The sequence below is a fragment of the Anomaloglossus baeobatrachus genome, chromosome 3 (assembly GCF_048569485.1).
Source record: "Anomaloglossus baeobatrachus isolate aAnoBae1 chromosome 3, aAnoBae1.hap1, whole genome shotgun sequence".
Classification (NCBI taxonomy): domain Eukaryota; kingdom Metazoa; phylum Chordata; class Amphibia; order Anura; family Aromobatidae; genus Anomaloglossus; species Anomaloglossus baeobatrachus.
The window spans coordinates 569,218,571-569,235,597 of NC_134355.1; the positions used below are offsets into that span (position 1 = coordinate 569,218,571).

Genomic DNA, 17,027 nt, shown 5'->3' on the forward strand with positions numbered 1-17,027 from the left:
TTGGGGCTAAAGAACACAAGGAATGGACATTAGACCAGTGGAAATCTGTGCTTTGGTCTGATGTGTCCAAATTTGAGATCTTTGGATCCAACCACCGTGTCTTTGTGCGACGCAGAAAAGGTGAACAGATGGACTCTACATGCCTGGTTCCCATCGTGCGTGAAGCATGGAGGAGGAGGTGTGACGGTGTGGGGGTGCTTTGCTGGTAACACTGTTGGGGATTTATTCAAAATTGAAGGCATACTGAACCAGCATGGATACCACAGCATCTTGCAGCGGCATGCTATTCCATCCAGTTTGCGTTTAGTTGGGCCATCATTTATTTTTCAACAGGAAAATGACCACAAACACACCTCCAGGCTGTGTAAGGGCTATTTTACTAAGAAGGAGAGTGATGTGGTGCTACGCCAGATGACTTGGCCTCCACAGTCACCAGACCTGAACCCAATCGAGATGGTTTGGGGTGAGCTGGACCGCAGAGTGAAGGCAAAAGAGCCAACAAGTGCTAAGCATCTCTGCGAACTCCGTCAAGACTGTTGGAAGACTATTTCCAGTGACTACTTCTTGAATCTCATCAAGAGAATGCCAAGAGTGTGCAAAGCAGTAATCAAAGCAAAAGGTGGCTACTTTGAAGAACATAGACTATAAGGCTATGTGCCCACGCTGCGGAAAATGCGCGGAATTTGCTGCGGATTTTTCGCGGAAATTCCGCTGATTTTTCTAAAATCTGCAGCACAGCTACTCCCCAGCCATTTCTATGGCATTTGGGAACTGCTGTGCCCACGCTCCTTTTTTTTCCGCAGCGGAAATAATGCGGATTTCCCTGCGGAAAAATCAGCAGCATGTCAATTATTCCTGCGGATTTCTCCGCAGGGTCCCATATACTTACCTGCCTTGATAGAAGACACCGGAGTCACTTTCTCCGTCCAGTGTACAGGAGCGCGGTGGATCCAGGTACAGGAAGGAAGAGGTGGGCGGGGCGTGCACGAGCTCCGGTCATATGACAGCCGGAGCTAGTTCAGGCCCGCCCACCTTCTCCTGCACAGTGCAGCAGATGATGACAGAGTGACACGGCTGCTGGAAAGCGAGGTGCTGCGTGATGGAGGTAAGTATAAACGCCCGATCACTGCAGCACTTGTTCTGCATTGAGGATGTAGTGCCGAAGCCATGGTACTGTATCCTCAATGCAGAATGCCCGCACCATATCTGCAGGACATTCCGCAATAAAACCGCAGCATGGGAACAGACAAAGTTGTGCTGCGGATTTCTGGGAGCTCCTGCGGAATGTCCTGCGGATATAACCGCAGGACACTCTCCCCGTGGGCACATAGCCTCAGACATATTTTCAGTTGTTTCACACTTTTTTGTTAAGTATTTCATTCCACATGTGTTAATTCATAGTGTTGATGCCTTCAATGTGAATCTACAATTTTAACATCCCACCCACCTCCTTCCTTCCCCATTGCTGGCGGCCGCAGGTAAGGTGAGGTTCCTCGTTCCTGCCGTGTCACACATAGCCCGCACCACACCATCCAAACACCAACATATCAGAGCATGGGAAAGCTGGGTGCTGAGAGAAGATGTACAGCAGAGCATGGGAAAGTTCTCCAAATACTATAATGGCCTCCACATAGCCTTCCATATAGTATAAAGGGTCCCACATAACCCTTCATATATTAGAATGCAGCCTCATAGTCCTCCATGTATTATAATGAATTTCCCATAGTCCTCCATATATTATAATTCACCACATAGTTCTCCATATTTCATTCTTCACCACACAGTCCTCCATGTTTTATAACACACCCCCATAGTCCATGTTTAAGGTAGCCTCCATAGTCCTCCATATATTATAATGTAGCCCCCATAGTCCTATATGTATTATAATGCAGCCCCATAAATGTTCATATTGTATTATGCAGCCCCATACTCCTCCATGTATAGTTCTTATTTTGCCACTTTGTTTCTGTATTTCCTTTGACTAAATTACCTTTTAATTATGCAGACACTATCAAATAGTGTTCTTCAAGATATAAGAGAACATGAAAAAACATGAAAATAGGAAACATCAGACGGGTATTTTAAGTAGTCATTTATTAATAAAAGAAAAATATTTTAAACCTATGGTTAATTATTAAGGTAACTCTGTATTTAGCATTCATAGTGTAATGTCATAATAATGTCATATTCTGTACAAGTTAAAAGCTGCAGTTTAATTAACAATCATTATTCATTGAATAAAAATTTAAACACAACACTTGTTTTGCTCCCATTTTTCATGCGCTGAACTCCAAGGTAAGACTTTTTCTCTCAAATATTGTTCACAAATTTCTCTAAAGCCTGTTTTACACGAGTCGATCTATCGTGCGATAGCACAAGCGATCGTACTCGCCCCCACCGTTTTTGCGTCACGGGCAAATCGCTGCCCGTGGCGCACAAACTCGTTTAACCCCCGTCACATGCACTTACCTTCCAGATGACCTCGCTGTGGGCAACGAACGTCCACTTCCTGAAGTGGGAGGGACGTTCGGCGTCACAGCGACGTCACACGGCAGCCGGCCAATAGAAGCGGAGGGGCGGAGATGAGCGGGATGTAAACATCCTGACCACCTCCTTCCTTCCTTTAAGTCGGCGGGTGCCGTGGGACGCAGGTACGCTGTGTTCATCGTTCCCGTGGTGTCACACGGAGCAACGTGTGATGCCACGGAAACGATGAAAAACCTGCACCCATGAAAATAAACGATATTATGAAAGTTAACGACGAGTACACGACTCATGATTTGTGAGCGATACTGCGTCGCTCGGAGGTGTCACACGAGACGACGTCGTGCGCTATGCCGGATGTGAGTCATGAAAACCGTGACCCCGACGACATATCGCACGATATATCGTCTCGTGTAAAGGCCGCATAAATCTATTAGTGAGCCCTTCTCATTTGCTGAGAAAATCCATCCACCTCACAGGCATAGCAAATAAAAATGCTGATTAGACGGGTGTGCCTTAGGCTGGCCACAATAAAAGGCCACTCTAAAATGTGCAGTTTTATCACACTGCACAATGCCACAGATGTTGCAAATTTTGGGGGAACGTGCAATTGGCATGATGGCTGCAGGAATGTCCACCAGAGCTGTTACCTGTGAATTGAATATTAATTTCTCTACCATAAACCGTCTCCAATGACATTTCAGAGAATTTGGCAGTACATCCAACCGGCCTCACAACCACAGACCACGTGTAACCACACCAGCTCAAAATCTAGAATCTTCAACTCCAAGATCCTCTGAGACCAGCCACAAGGACAGCTGCTAATGCATGGCTCCATGTTGCAAGATCTGTACATAATTCTTAGAAACGGAAAACGTACCAGTTCTTGCAGGGCGAGCATATTCACTGTACATGTCACCCACTGAGTATGTTTTGGATCCTCCTTGTATACGACAGCGTGTTCAAGTTCCTGCCAATATCCTGCAACTTTGCACAACCATTGAAGAGAAGTGGACCAACATTCCATAGGCCACGGTCCACAACTTGATCAACTCTATGTGAAGGAGATGTGTTGTACTACATGAGACAAATGTGATCACAGCAAATAGACCACTGGTTTCTGACCCCCCTCCACCCCACTGGACCTCTCAATAGTATAAAAGTGCACATTTTAGAGTGGCTTTTTATTGTAGCTAGTCGTAAGGGGGCTTTACACGGTAGCGATATTGCTAGCAATTTGTAGCGATAGCGAGCGTGTAAGTACCCGCCCCCGTCGCGCATGCGACTGTGATCGCTGCCGTAGCGAACATTATCACTACGGCAGTGTCACACATACTTATCTGGTCTGCGGCGTCGCTGTGACTGCCGAACAATCCCTCCTTCAAGGGGGAGGGACGTTCGGCATCACAGCGACGTCACCACAACGTCACTAAGCGGCCGGCCAATCAAAGCGGAGGGGCGGAGATGAGCAGGACGTAACATCCCGCCCACCTCCTTCCTTCCTCATTGTGGCCGGCAGCAGGTAAGGAGACGTTCCTCGCTCCTGCGGTGTCACACATAGCGATGTGTGCATGAGCGATGAACCACCTGGATAAACAACCCTTACCAATCTTTGAGTTTGGGACGAACTCTCCATGGTGAACGATTTTCACCATTTTTGAGGTCGCTTAAGGTCGCTGGTCAGTTTCACACGCTGCGATATCGTTAATGACGCCGGATGGCTAACAACTTGACCCCGACGACAAAACATTAACGATATCGTAGCGTGTAAAGCCCCCTTAAGGCACACCTGTGAGATGGATGGATTATCTACGCAAAGGAGAAGCGCTCACTAACACTGATTTACACACATTTGGGAACATATTTGAGAGAAAAAGGCCTTTTGTGCACATAGAAAAAGTCTTAAGGCCGCTTTACACGCTACGACATCGCTAAAGCGATGTCGTTGGGGTCACGGAATTTGCGACGCACATCCGGCCGCGTTAGCGATGTCATTGCGTGTGACACCTATGAGCGATTTTGAATCGTCGCAAAACCGTGCAAAATCGCTAACTGGTGATAATCCCCCCCCATTCCCAATTATCGTTGCTGCTGCAGGTACGAGGTTGTTTGTCGTTTCTGCGGCAGCACACATTGCTATGTGTGACACCGCAGGAACGAGGAACCTCACCTTACCTGCGAACGCCTGCAATGAGGAAGGAAGGAGGTGGGCGGGATGTTACGTCCCGCTCATCTCCGCCCCTCTGCTTTGATTGGGTAGCCGCTTAGTGACGTCGCTGTGACGCCGAACGAACCGCCCCCTTAGAAAGGAGGTGGTTCGCCGGTCACAGCGACGTCGCTAGGCAGGTAAGTGCGTGTGACGGGTCCGCGCGATTTTGTGCGCCACGGGCAGCGATTTGCTCGTGACACACAAACAATGGGGGCGGGTACCCACGCTAGCGACTTCGCTAGCGAGATCGCAGCGTGTAAAGCGGCCTTTAGATCTCTGAGTTCAGCTCATGAAAAATGGAAGCAAAAACAAAAGTGTTGTTTTATATTTTTGTTCAGTGTGTATAAAAAAGGAACATAACATACGTCTTTATATTCACAGAACATGATGTTAAGTAAAAGGTAACATATTAAAAGATGCGGATGCATGAATTTAAATAAACAAAATGTCAAAAAACTCAAAGCCTATTCACAGAAGCATTGGGCAGATTGTCCTCATGCCACCTCGTCTTGTTTCTCTGTTATCCTCCCCCAGTTACAAAGAAGCTCACAGTCTGCAACTTCCTGATAATATGGCAAGAATAAAATTCACATACAGTTGAGTTTCTTAATCATAGCAGCAGTTCCGTATTTCACTGCCATTTATTTCGCTCAAAGTCACAAACATTATACTGTATATAATAACAAGTATCCATTGGTATATTCAGTTTTATTAAGACTTATCTGTGCTCAAAATGTAAATGCCTCATTCCTGCTTTTGGACTGTGTCTGGGATTCCTGCCCAGCTCAAAAAAAGTGAATGGATCCAAGATAGATGCAATACCAGACACAACGCAGGAATAACTGTGGCACCGTTTTCTGAAACAGGCAGCCATAAAGTATTAATCTAATCCATGTATCCTCCCTTGAAGTCATACGTCATACTCATAGACATTCAAGAAGCATAATCTTAAAAGTACTGGGTCATCATTTTATGGCACGGCTTATGAAGAAACAGGGGCATGGTTTCATCTAGTTCAGGGGTCTCAAACTCAGTTGGGTGTATGGGTGGCATATAGAAAAAAAATTTTGAGAGGGGCCGCATTCTTTGCTGGACAAAGTGACATTTTTAATGATTTCATGTTTTTTTCCTATAGACCATTGGATCACTTTTTTGAAAATGTTTTGCTTGTTTATTATAACAAACCTGCACTTTTTTGTTTAGTTAAGTTTAAATATAAAAAAGCATTTTTAATGGCAAAAAAAATGTCATACTTTATTTTGAATTTTTTTTCATTTTATCACCTTCATGTAATATTGTTTTACAATTAGCAGCATCACATAGTAATGTTAGCCAGCATATTGTAGTAATGTCCCCATGCTGCAGTAATATCCCCCATCCGTGTGCCCTGTAGTAAGGTGCTCATCCTTGGGGTATTCTGCCCATCCTTTTGATATTGTGCCGATCTGTGTGCCCTGTAGTATTGTGCCCAGTAGTATTGTTCTCACACTTGTGGTATTGTACCCAGTAGTATTGTGCCCTGTAGTATTGTGCCCTGTGGTATTGTGCCCATCCTTGTGGCATTGTGCCCAGTAGTATTATACCCATCCTTGTGCCCTGTAGTATTGTGCTCATCCTTGTAGTATTGTGCTCATCCTTGTGTCCTGTAGTATTGTGCCCAGCAGTATTGTTCTCTTCCTTGTGGTATTGTGCCCATCTGTTTGACCTGTAGTTTTGTGCTCATCCTTGTAGTATTGTGCCCAGTAGTATTATGCCCATCCTTGTGCCCTGTAGTATTGTGCTCATCCTTGTGCCCTGTAGTATTGTGCTCATCCTTGTAGTATTGTGCTCATCATTGTGCCCTGTAGTATTGTGCCCATCTTTGTGCCCTGTAGTAATGTGCTCATCCTTGTGATATTGGGCCCAGTAGTATTGTGCCCATCCTTATAATATTGTGCCCAGTACGTTTGTGCCCATCCTTGTAGTTTTGTGCTCATCCTTGAAGTATTGTGCCCAGTAGTTTTGTGGCCATGCATATAGTATTGTGCCCAGTAGTATTTTGCCCATCCTTGTAGTATTGTGCCCAGTACCTTCGTGCCCATCTTTGTAGTGGTGTGTCCAGTACCTTTGTGCCCATCCTTGTATTATTGTGCCTAGTACTTTTGTGCCCATCCTTGTATTATTGTGCCCAGTAGTATTGTGCCCATCCTTGTAGTATTGTGCCCAGTACCTTTGTGCCCATCCTTGTAGTAGTGTGCCCAGTACCTTTGTGCCCATCCTTGTATTATTGTGCCTAGTACTTTTGTGCCCATCCTTGTAGTATTGTGCCCAGTACCTTTGTGCCCATCTTTGTAGTGGTGTGTCCAGTACCTTTGTGCCCATCCTTGTATTATTGAGCCTAGTACATTTGTGCCCATCCTTGTATTATTGTGCCCAGTAGTATTGTGCCCATCCTTGTAGTAGTGTGCCCAGTACCTTTGTGCCAATCCTTGTATTATTGTGCCTAGTACCTTTGTGGCCATCCTTATAGTATTGTGCTCAGTAGTATTGTGCCCATCCTTGTAGTATTGTGCCCAGTACCTATGTGCCCATCCTTGTAGTAGTGTGCCCAGTACCTTTGTGCCCATCCTTGTATTATTGTGCCTAGTACTTTTGTGCCCATCCTTGTAGTATTGTGCCCAGTACCTTTGTGCCCATCCTTGTATTATTGTGCCTAGTACTTTTGTGCCCATCCTTGTAGTATTGTGCCCAGTACCTTTGTGCCCATCCTTGTAGTGGTGTGTCCAGTACCTTTGTGCCCATCCTTGTATTATTGTGCCTAGTACATTTGTGCCCATCCTTGTATTATTGTGCCCAGTAGTATTGTGCCCATCCTTGTAGTAGTGTGCCCAGTACCTTTGTGCCCATCCTTGTAGTAGTGTGCCCAGTACCTTTGTGCCCATCCTTGTATTATTGTGCCTAGTACTTTTGTGCCCATCCTTGTAGTATTGTGCCCAGTACCATTGTGCCCATCCTTGTAGTGGTGTGTCCAGTACCTTTGTGCCCATCCTTGTATTTTTGTGCCTAGTACATTTGTGCCCATCCTTGTATTATTGTGCCCAGTAGTATTGTGCCCATCCTTTTGTGCCCATCCTTGCAGTATTGTGCCCAGTACCTTTGTGCCCATCCTTGCAGTATTGTGCCTAGTACCTTTGTGCCCATTCTTGTATTATTGTGCCCAGTAGTATTGTTCCCATCCTTGTAGTAGTGTGCCCAGTACCTTTGTGCCCATCCTTGTAGTAGTGTGCCCAGTACCTTTGTGCCAATCCTTGTATTATTGTGCCTAGTACCTTTGTGCCCATCCTTGTAGTATTGTGCCCAGTACCTTTGTGCCCATCCTTGTAGTAGTGGGCCCAGTACCTTTGTGCCCATCCTTGTAGTAGTGAGGCCAGTAGTTTTGTGCCATCCTTTTAGTAACACACACACACAGCGAGGAAACCGCAGCTCTCCGAACCCTGATCACGGGCAGCTGTGGTCTCATGAGGAGGAGATATGCGACTCCGCAGGTCAGGACCCACCGCATCCAGGACGCATCAGGTCCAGATCATGAGCACATACCTGCTTTTTTGCGGCGCGTGACGATCGCAGCTCTATGCCTGGGGCCGGCGCAGACAGGACTTTACTACAATTGAATCATTTATGGTGCCGCGCAGGGGAGATGGCTGCTGCCCGCCAATCAGGTGCAAGGAGGTGGCGTCATACAGCGACATCATTTCCTTGCATCTGATTGGCGGGCAGCAGCCATTGGTATAATGCGGACAGCTCCTCTGCGCGGCACCACAAATGATGTAATTGTAGTAACGTCCTGCCGGCACCAGCCCCGGGTATAGGGCCACGATTGTCACGGAGTGTGGGGGCCGCAACAAGCAGCCTCAGGGGCCGCATGCGGCCCGCGGGCTGCGTGTTTGAGACCTCTGATCTAGTTCAATCCAATATCATGTGCCTTAATATTAAGTCTTCATTCACATGTCTGCTTTTCACATACGGTATATTGATCTATCCATGGTTTTCATTCATAGATCATCTAGCCATTATAATCTACAACCATGTCTTCTTGACGACCGTGGTCAGCATAAAAAATATGGAACATGTCCATTTTTGATTCCAGTGATACATCAAAATTATTCATACAATCTATGGGTCCGTCAAAATCACTGACAGCACACATTACAACCTGTTAGCAATCTGTGTGCTGTCCTTGATACACATTGTAATAGATAGAAGAAACTAATGTATTTACTTGTTTTTTCAATGTGAAAATCACTGATAAAACTAATGATACAAAGTGACACTGACCTAACACTGTTGAAATTCGGATGAAAAACTTTGATACTCAGACCATGTTTGGTGGACATGAAAAATCACTGACGTTTGAATGAGGCCTAAGGGTAGTGGTGTAACTAGAGTTTGATTGGCCTTGGTATAAAATTTGGACCTGGGCTCTCCCCCAGCTTTCCTATGTTCTGCTATCCATCTTGTTATCAGCACCCAGCTTCCCCATGCTCTGCTATACATCTTTCCCTCAGTACTCGGCTTCCCAATGCTGTGCTATACATCTTTCCCTCAGCACCCAGCTTTCCCATGCTCTGCTATACATCTTTACCTCAGCACCCGTCATCACCATGCTCTACTATACATCCTACCCTTAGTACCTGGCTTTCCCATGCTCTGCTATACATCTTTCCCTCAGCATCAAGTTTTCCCATGATATCAGAGGATAGGAAAGCTGGGTGCTGAGAGAAAGATGTATCACAGAGCATGGGAAAGCTGGGTGATAAGTGAAAGAGCCTTTTTTGCTCAGCTACCAGCTTTCCAATCTCATGCTTGTTCCCCATCCTGGTATATATGTCCTCATCGTGGAATTATATGGCCCCCATCCGGGTATTACATGGCCCCATCTTTGTATAAAATGGCCCTATCCTGGTATTATATTGCACCCATCCTGGTATTACATGGCCCCATCCTGGCATTCCCCATCCTGGTATTATATGACCATATCCTGGTATTATATGGCCACATCCTGGTACATATGATCCCTATCACACTGCACGAAGTAAAAGAAATAACAATTATACTCATCTTCCTCCTCTCCTCCAGTTTTCTCCTCTGATACTGGCATGCTGGCAACTGACTTCAGCGAGTAAGCGGAGCAGCACATGATGTAACTGCCATGCATGCCCACATACACCACCGTCACCTTCCAGCATACTCGCTGCTCCACATGCCCAGAAATATGGGTCTGGAGGTCAGGGAATAATCATTCTCTTTAACAGCAGACGATCAGCCATCAGCTGCAGGAAGACGGCGGCTGGGTGATCATGTGTGCTGCAATTAAAGAAAATGAATATTCACTGCTCCCCATGCTCATAATCACGCGGGAATATGTGAATATGTATTAAGCAGTGGGCACACGTGTTAGCCCCACTTAGCTTCCCTTGGTTACCCGATGTTTACCCTGGTTACACCTTACCGCAGCTGCCAGACGCCGGCTCCCTGCTCCCTGCTCGCTTCAGTTCGTCGCTCTCTCGCTGTCACACACAGCGATGTGTGCTTCACAGCGGGAGAGCAACGAGCAAAAAATGAAGCAGGACATTCAGCAACGAGCGGCGACCTCACAGCAGGGGCCAGGTTGTCGCTGGACGTCACACACAGTGACAGCGATGGGACGTCGCTGCTACGTCACAGAAAATGGTGATGTAGCAGCGACGTCGTTGTCACCGCTGTGTGTGACACCACCTTAAGAGAGAAAATATAATCATTTCTAGCTCAAAGTATGGCAATCAGAATTAATCCCTTTAACAGGTTGTCAGGTCATTAAAGTAGTTAATTAGAAAGCCAATTTTCATATACCTTTTCAAGCCCATTTACTCTCGCCAGGGTCGGTAGGTGACCTATGATTGCAAGCGTTTTCTATTCCATCAGATTGGACTTTTGCTATTAAAGGAGACTGAAAGGCTGCAGTTAATTAGTAGATAATGATTGGCTGAAGAGGTCCTGTGACATTACAATGTCATATGATTGTTATAGGACATGGGAAGTGAGTATTAAGTTATTTTATTTTGTTTTAGGTTGTGGAACTATTGAGATGGAGTTGCCCTGTGTTAGACAACCTCTATGTCATTTTTAGAGTGTTAACCCTTCATTAAAAAATTTTAAACCCTTGTATAGTATGTACAATAAGCCCAAGAAAACTAGCTACTAGCACCAATCACTTATACATGCCGATTGATCACCTATTACTGGTAACGTTTAGCCTCACAAGGCTTCAGGGATGTGTTTATAGAGCAAGAGGAACAAAGCTAATAAATTACAAATATTTAATCCTAAAAGTAGGCAGTGTTTATAAAAAATATCAAGACGAGAATAATTCAGCTTCACAAGTTTTCAGTCTTGTTTATTAAAATAAAAAATAGTGAGATATATAGCCAATGCCTGCAGTATATAACATTCTACTCGTTTGGGGTTGAATCACTACGGTGAGCTGGACTTCCTTGTCTACTTTTATTAAATTATACAAAAGATATTTGCGATAAGGCAATACAGTATATGCAGTTACATAAAATAAAAAGGACAAACAAAAGAAAAGTACTTGATTGAAGGAGTGGCACCATTCTTTTTGAAAACTCAGACAAAAATGCATCAAAAACGCATTATGTGAACAATCCCTAATGTTCATGGATTATGAGGTTCATTGTGGTCCCATAGAAGTGTATGACTGCTGTAATATGACTCTGTGCACCAAAGAGATTACAGTGAGCCTTAAAGGGAATCTGTCAGCATGATGTAAGCAAAGAGATGCTGAATCTAACGATGTATCACTTAGATTGCTGGCTGTAGCCGTTCTGACACAATCAGAATTTGTAGCTTTAATCATGTAGCAGAGCTGAGTAAGCTTCCCTGCCCAAAAAAACAGGCTCTCAATAAATATTGTCCATTGACAGTGAGGTGTCAATCAAGGCATCCCTGAATTTTCTGTGTTATCCCTTGTAGCATGCTAGATTCAGCTTACATAGCAAAAATCTGCTGACAGATTCCCTTTAATGTCCATATTTATAAAACTTTACTCATTTGTCAGTTTACTCTATACGGTATTCTACATTGTAAGCTGTTCTATAAAATTAATGGATTGTTTAAAGGTTCATATACATCAAGACTTGCATTTCAGTAATCTGAACTTTTGTTTGGAGAGAACATCCCAAACTTCACTGGCTGCAAAGTAGTAACACATTGAATCCAGAACACAATTTAAGCTTGCCAGGAAATTTGCCAGATGAATAAATTCATTGACTTTTTCAAGTATATAACAAGAGGCCTTGAGGCTTTCCGCTACAAAACGGATTGTGTATCCCACGTGGATAGGCAAGAAGCAAACAATAAAACACACCAAATTGGCAATAACTATCTTCACAGCTTTCTTCACAGAACTTTGCCTATATGAATGCAGTTGTGTTATGACTCTAAGAGCCATGAGGACCTTCCCGGAACAAAAGCTTATAATTAGCAAAGGAAGTATAAATCCAACTATTACAAAAACTAGAGAAAAATTAAATGGATAAGTATGTTCCTTCTGAAAGCATGTGGTAAGTGTGTAGTCACTGCTTGCCAAAACCCTGAAGGCACCAACTGTGATGAAAATGATCCAGAAGATACAGCAAATGACAAAAGCCTTCAATGGTGACATCAAATTTTTGTATTTCATTGTGTGCCTGATTGCCAAGTATCGGTCAAAAGCGATAGCTGTGATAGTGAAAATGCTCATGTACATATTCACGAAGTAGAAGGACAGCACAGCTTTACACAGCTCACTGCTAAGCTCCCATGTGTATACGGTGGCATATAGTCTGAATGGAAGGGTCAAAACAACCAAAATATCGGCAATGATCAGATTCACCATAAAAAGAGTCGTTACTGTCCATCTTTGCATTTTGCAACAAAAAATCCAAAGGGCCAGAACATTACATATAATACCAAAGATAAAAAGTGGAATGTAAGTAATTAGGCTGAAAGTCTGAAATGGTAAGCTTTGATTTGTAAATGAGCAGAAACTTCTATTAAGCTCCATTGACTACCATAGATGAAATCTGGCAGCTCGTAAGTGTTGTTCTTACAGTAAACGAAGTTTCATAGTCACCAAACGTCTTCCCGTTTACACTTCAACCTTAAAGTCAAAAGAAGAGGCACTTTGTTTATCACAATTTTGCTGTAAGCAAATCTTTACCAGAACGGTTCTGAAAAATAAGACAGCATATATATTAGAGATTTTATGAAAATTAATTACACTTTATGAAATACATTTTTTGTTTGAAAAATATGACAAGCAACATTAGGCAATGCAATGCACAATCATATTGGGGCTTGATACCAAATACAATTTGTGGGCATACTGTGGGTATGGTCTGGAAATGACAGAGGTAAAACAACAAACCTATGAGTCCGACAAGCCCCATCAGCTCTTTTTGTCTGCATAGAGTGGTGTTATTATTAATATATATGTTACTAGCTGTAGTACCCGACGTTGCCCGGGATAGTAACTAAGTGTCTGTCTCTCTCCCACTCTTCCTCTCTCCCTTCCTCTCTATCTCCCTCTCTGTCTGTCTCTCTGTCTCTCTGTCTCTGTCCCTCTCTGCATTCCTCTCTGTCTCTCTCTATCCGTCTCTCTCTGTCTCTCTATCTGTCTCTGTCTGTATCTCTCTCTGACTGTCTGTATCCGTCTCTCTGTCTGTCTCTATGTGTCTCTCTCTGTCTCTCTGTTTGTCTCTGTCCCTCTCTCGGTTTGTCTCTCTGTGTCTCTCTGTGTCTCTCTCTCTCTGTCTCTCTATCTCTCTGTCTTTGTCTCTCTGTCTGTCTCTCTATCTCTGTGTCTGTCTCCCTCTCTCTTTCTGTCTCTCTATATTTCTGTCTCTCTCTGTCTCTCTGTCTTTCTCTCTTTCCATCTCTGTGTCTCTCTCTCTGTCTCTCGCCATCTGTGGTTGTCAAAGGCAGCTCTCCAATCCCAAAGCCCTTGCCCCAACACCCTCTGGCTGAGAAAGCCATGGCCCAACAACCGTCTGAAGCAAAGTGGGTGGCCCGGGTGATTGAGAGGAAAAAGAATCGGGAGGCTTAGGTGGGAGCCCGGTTGACATTATTGTGCGGTGATGCTGTTGGAGGCTGCATTATCGACGGGGTGATCCATCACCTCAATCACGGGCATGGCTACAGTTTTATTCAGGAAGATCTGACTGGGGAAAAGGTATATGTTAATTCTGGTTCTGTATATGATGGTCCCGCTCTTACCTGGGGAGACCAAGTCTGTTTCATGAAAGCGGCAGTCTCCAAAAATGGTACGCAGTAGTCGTGGTCCACACAATGGCCAACTGAACTTTTCAAGAAGTATTAGAGGCGGATAACATGCGCCCCAGCAAGGAACATTCATCTGCACTGATGCACCGTACCTGACACCCTTGTGGCGGGACAAAAGTTTGCTTTCTTGAAGCATGCCCGGCATCAAGTGGAGTGGAGAGTCCTTCAGTGTTGTCAATGTGGCCAAGGGGGCTTACTCAGCAGTTTATATAAAGATGCCTGAGTCCAGGAGCACTTGGGTGTGAAGATTGGATGCAAGTCTGGCAGCGTAGGAGAAGCGTTGGATCCTGGAGTTCCCCCAGTTGTGCCTGTTGCACCTCAGTACGGAACAGTTCCACGTGCCGTGGGGATCAGTAGGGAGACCTGGCTCCAGAAGTTGGCCCTGAGCTGCTGAAAGTACTTTTGTTTGTTTGTTCCCTCTCTCTATTTTTCTTACACTTGTTGCGCTCACCTCTCCTAGAATGCCGAATTGCTAGGTGTGTGCAGAAGCAATTTGCCTCTGCGCCATGGACACTGCCTCTTGCCCAGTGGACCTTGCTCGTGACCTGAGGACATTGCCCCTTTGTCCCAAAGATTTTGCTATCATTTCCCCAAGGACTTTTCACCATGGAATTTTGCCTACCCTTGGTGCTTCGAGACAGTGTTGTTTACCCAGTACTGGCATCTGCAGAGGGGGAGGAGGTTGAAAGAAACTGTGGACCCTGAGAAGTGGGTCTGGGACTGTGGTGTGCCCCTGCTTGAAATAGGCTGGCGCATGGAACATACTATTGCCAGCAAAATAGAGACTGTTGCCTGCGGTACCCGGATTGAGGAATTGGACTCGTAAGATTTGCATGCAGTCCCTTGGCAATGAAAACCCATGTTATGAAGCTCCTAGTGGGGCACAATTTTTGTGATGATAATGCCAGAAGAAGTTTGGAGCTTGGCAGGTATTATGCTCTGCAGCAGAGCATTGGTTAATACTATGTTTCTCAACAATAGGCGACTCTGCCCTGTAATGGTCTCTGACTTTCTGTGGTTCCTACATGCTTCCACTCTTCAATATTACCAAGACACTCACAGTTTGATCACAAAATATTTAACACACAAGATATTTCACCAACTGACTTGTTCCAACGGTGGCATATTATCATAATACCATGTTCAAATTCAGTGAGCTCTTTAGGATGAGACGATTTTTTCACAAATGTTAGTAAAGGAAGACTGTATAGAGTAAGGCTGGATTTTATACACCTGTGGCAAATGGGATTGAATAGAAAACCTAATGTCAATGAGTAAGAAGGGTGCCCCAATACTTTTGTCCACACAGTGTATATGCACACAGATACTGCATATAATACATATAATTCATAAAATAATATAATATAATATGCTATATAATATTTCCAGATGTTTTAAATATGGTAGAAAGCACTGTACCTTTTGAAGAAAAGTGAAGACGATAGGAGCTAACAAAATGGACTGTAAAAATTTAGAACAGGGTAGTGCTAGCACACATCACAACAGTTAGTCCTCTCTCATCGCTGATACTTCTTTCTTCTACACCTTTAAATCTCTCATCTTCCAATGTAGTACCAGACTTTTTAGAAATAGCCAGGAAGTTTTTGAAGCTATCCGGATTGTCAATCAATTTTGGTTTCAAAAAGGTTTGGTAGTCAGAGTCCAAACAAGCAAATGTCTGAGCATTGAGTACACCTAAGAAGTCATGTCTATCTTCCTACAGAGAACACACATGACTGCACCGACCTTGTAATGTGTGGGGTTTTTATCTTCAGCTTTCAAATGGTAAATATCGACACTATCTTCCTCAAGAAAAGTTGAAGCTGTAGAAAGACCAGCATAGATAAGGTTCAATTTTTTTTTATAAAGACCAAATGAATGAGCATTTGCATTAACATAGAATTTCTACCTAAAAGGAAAATTAATGTTTTTGTACAATAGTAATCATTTCTACTTAGAATATGTCTAAGAACAGATCTTTTTTTATCTGGATCTCATTTGGAGGTTTTATAAAATGTGCCACAGTCATCTAAAGTCACTCCTGGTTGTCACGAGATGGCAGAAGAATGAAAAAAATGACAGTGAGCTATTCTCATTAGTGATGAGCGAATAGTAAAATATTCTGGATCAAATTATTTGTTCCAAATAATTTGTACTATTCGTACAGGATAACAAACCGAATCAATGGGAAACTTGAATATTTTTTCAGAAAACCTTGCAAAGAGGTCTGAGAGGGCTGTAAAAATGGATGAAAAAGTGCAGAAACTGAATGGGAACTGCATGAGGAAGATGCCTGGAGGCATTTCTGACTCACATTTGGTCTCTGGAAATAATGTGGTCAGAGTATTACGCCACTTTTACGGAGTGACAATAAAAGCTACAAAGCCAAATACTAAATTTTATTTTATATTGAATAAAATGTTTAGAAATATTCTTTCCTATATAATAACTTGTATATAAGGCAAAATAAAAAGAGAAAAAAACCTCCCCTTTAGACTATGTTCACATGTAGCACTTTTGCTTTTGTTTTTCTCATTGCTTTTAATCCTAAAACAAAGTTCACCAGGAAATGTAATAGTAACATTTTACTATCGTGTTTCCCCAAAAGAAAGCCCTATCCCGAAAATAAACCCTAGCGGGAATTTTCAGCCTTTTCAGCATAGGGCTTAAATATAAGCCCTTCCCCATTAAATAAGCCCTATCGCGGTTCAATAATGACGTTTCCATGCAGCTAAAAAATGTAAAGATTACTGCAGGACACTTCATTATAGAAAGCAGATACCCTCAAAAGAGAGAAGAAAGAAGACCCCACAGTCATACTCACCAGACCCCAAACGTGAGGTACGCAGTGGAACGCATCAAGAAACTGCAATAGAACACACCTCCACACACATCAGATCACACACACACACTCACACAACAGATCACACACACACAACAGATCACACACAATCATACAGCAGATCGCACACACAGT

At 43.8% G+C, this 17,027-nt stretch overlaps 1 protein-coding gene across 1 annotated transcript; it reads right to left on the reverse strand.

The window, feature by feature from the left end:
• Positions 1 to 11,109: 11,109 nt before the first annotated feature.
• On the reverse strand, positions 11,110 to 15,869 carry LOC142295565 (G-protein coupled receptor 35-like). The gene is made up of 2 exons (XM_075338674.1): positions 15,470 to 15,869; positions 11,110 to 12,939 (listed from the first exon to the last, which is right to left on the reverse strand). The coding sequence occupies exon 2, from the start codon at positions 12,771 to 12,773 to the stop codon at positions 11,859 to 11,861; it is 915 nt and encodes a 304-aa protein (XP_075194789.1). The 5' UTR covers positions 12,774 to 12,939; positions 15,470 to 15,869; the 3' UTR covers positions 11,110 to 11,858.
• Between the last annotated feature and the right edge of the window lie 1,158 nt (positions 15,870 to 17,027).

Excerpts from the sequence above, each read along its gene's own strand:
- LOC142295565 (XM_075338674.1), bottom strand. The coding sequence starts at position 12,773 with ATGGAGCTTAATAGAAGTTTCTGCTCATTTACAAATCAAAGCTTACCA.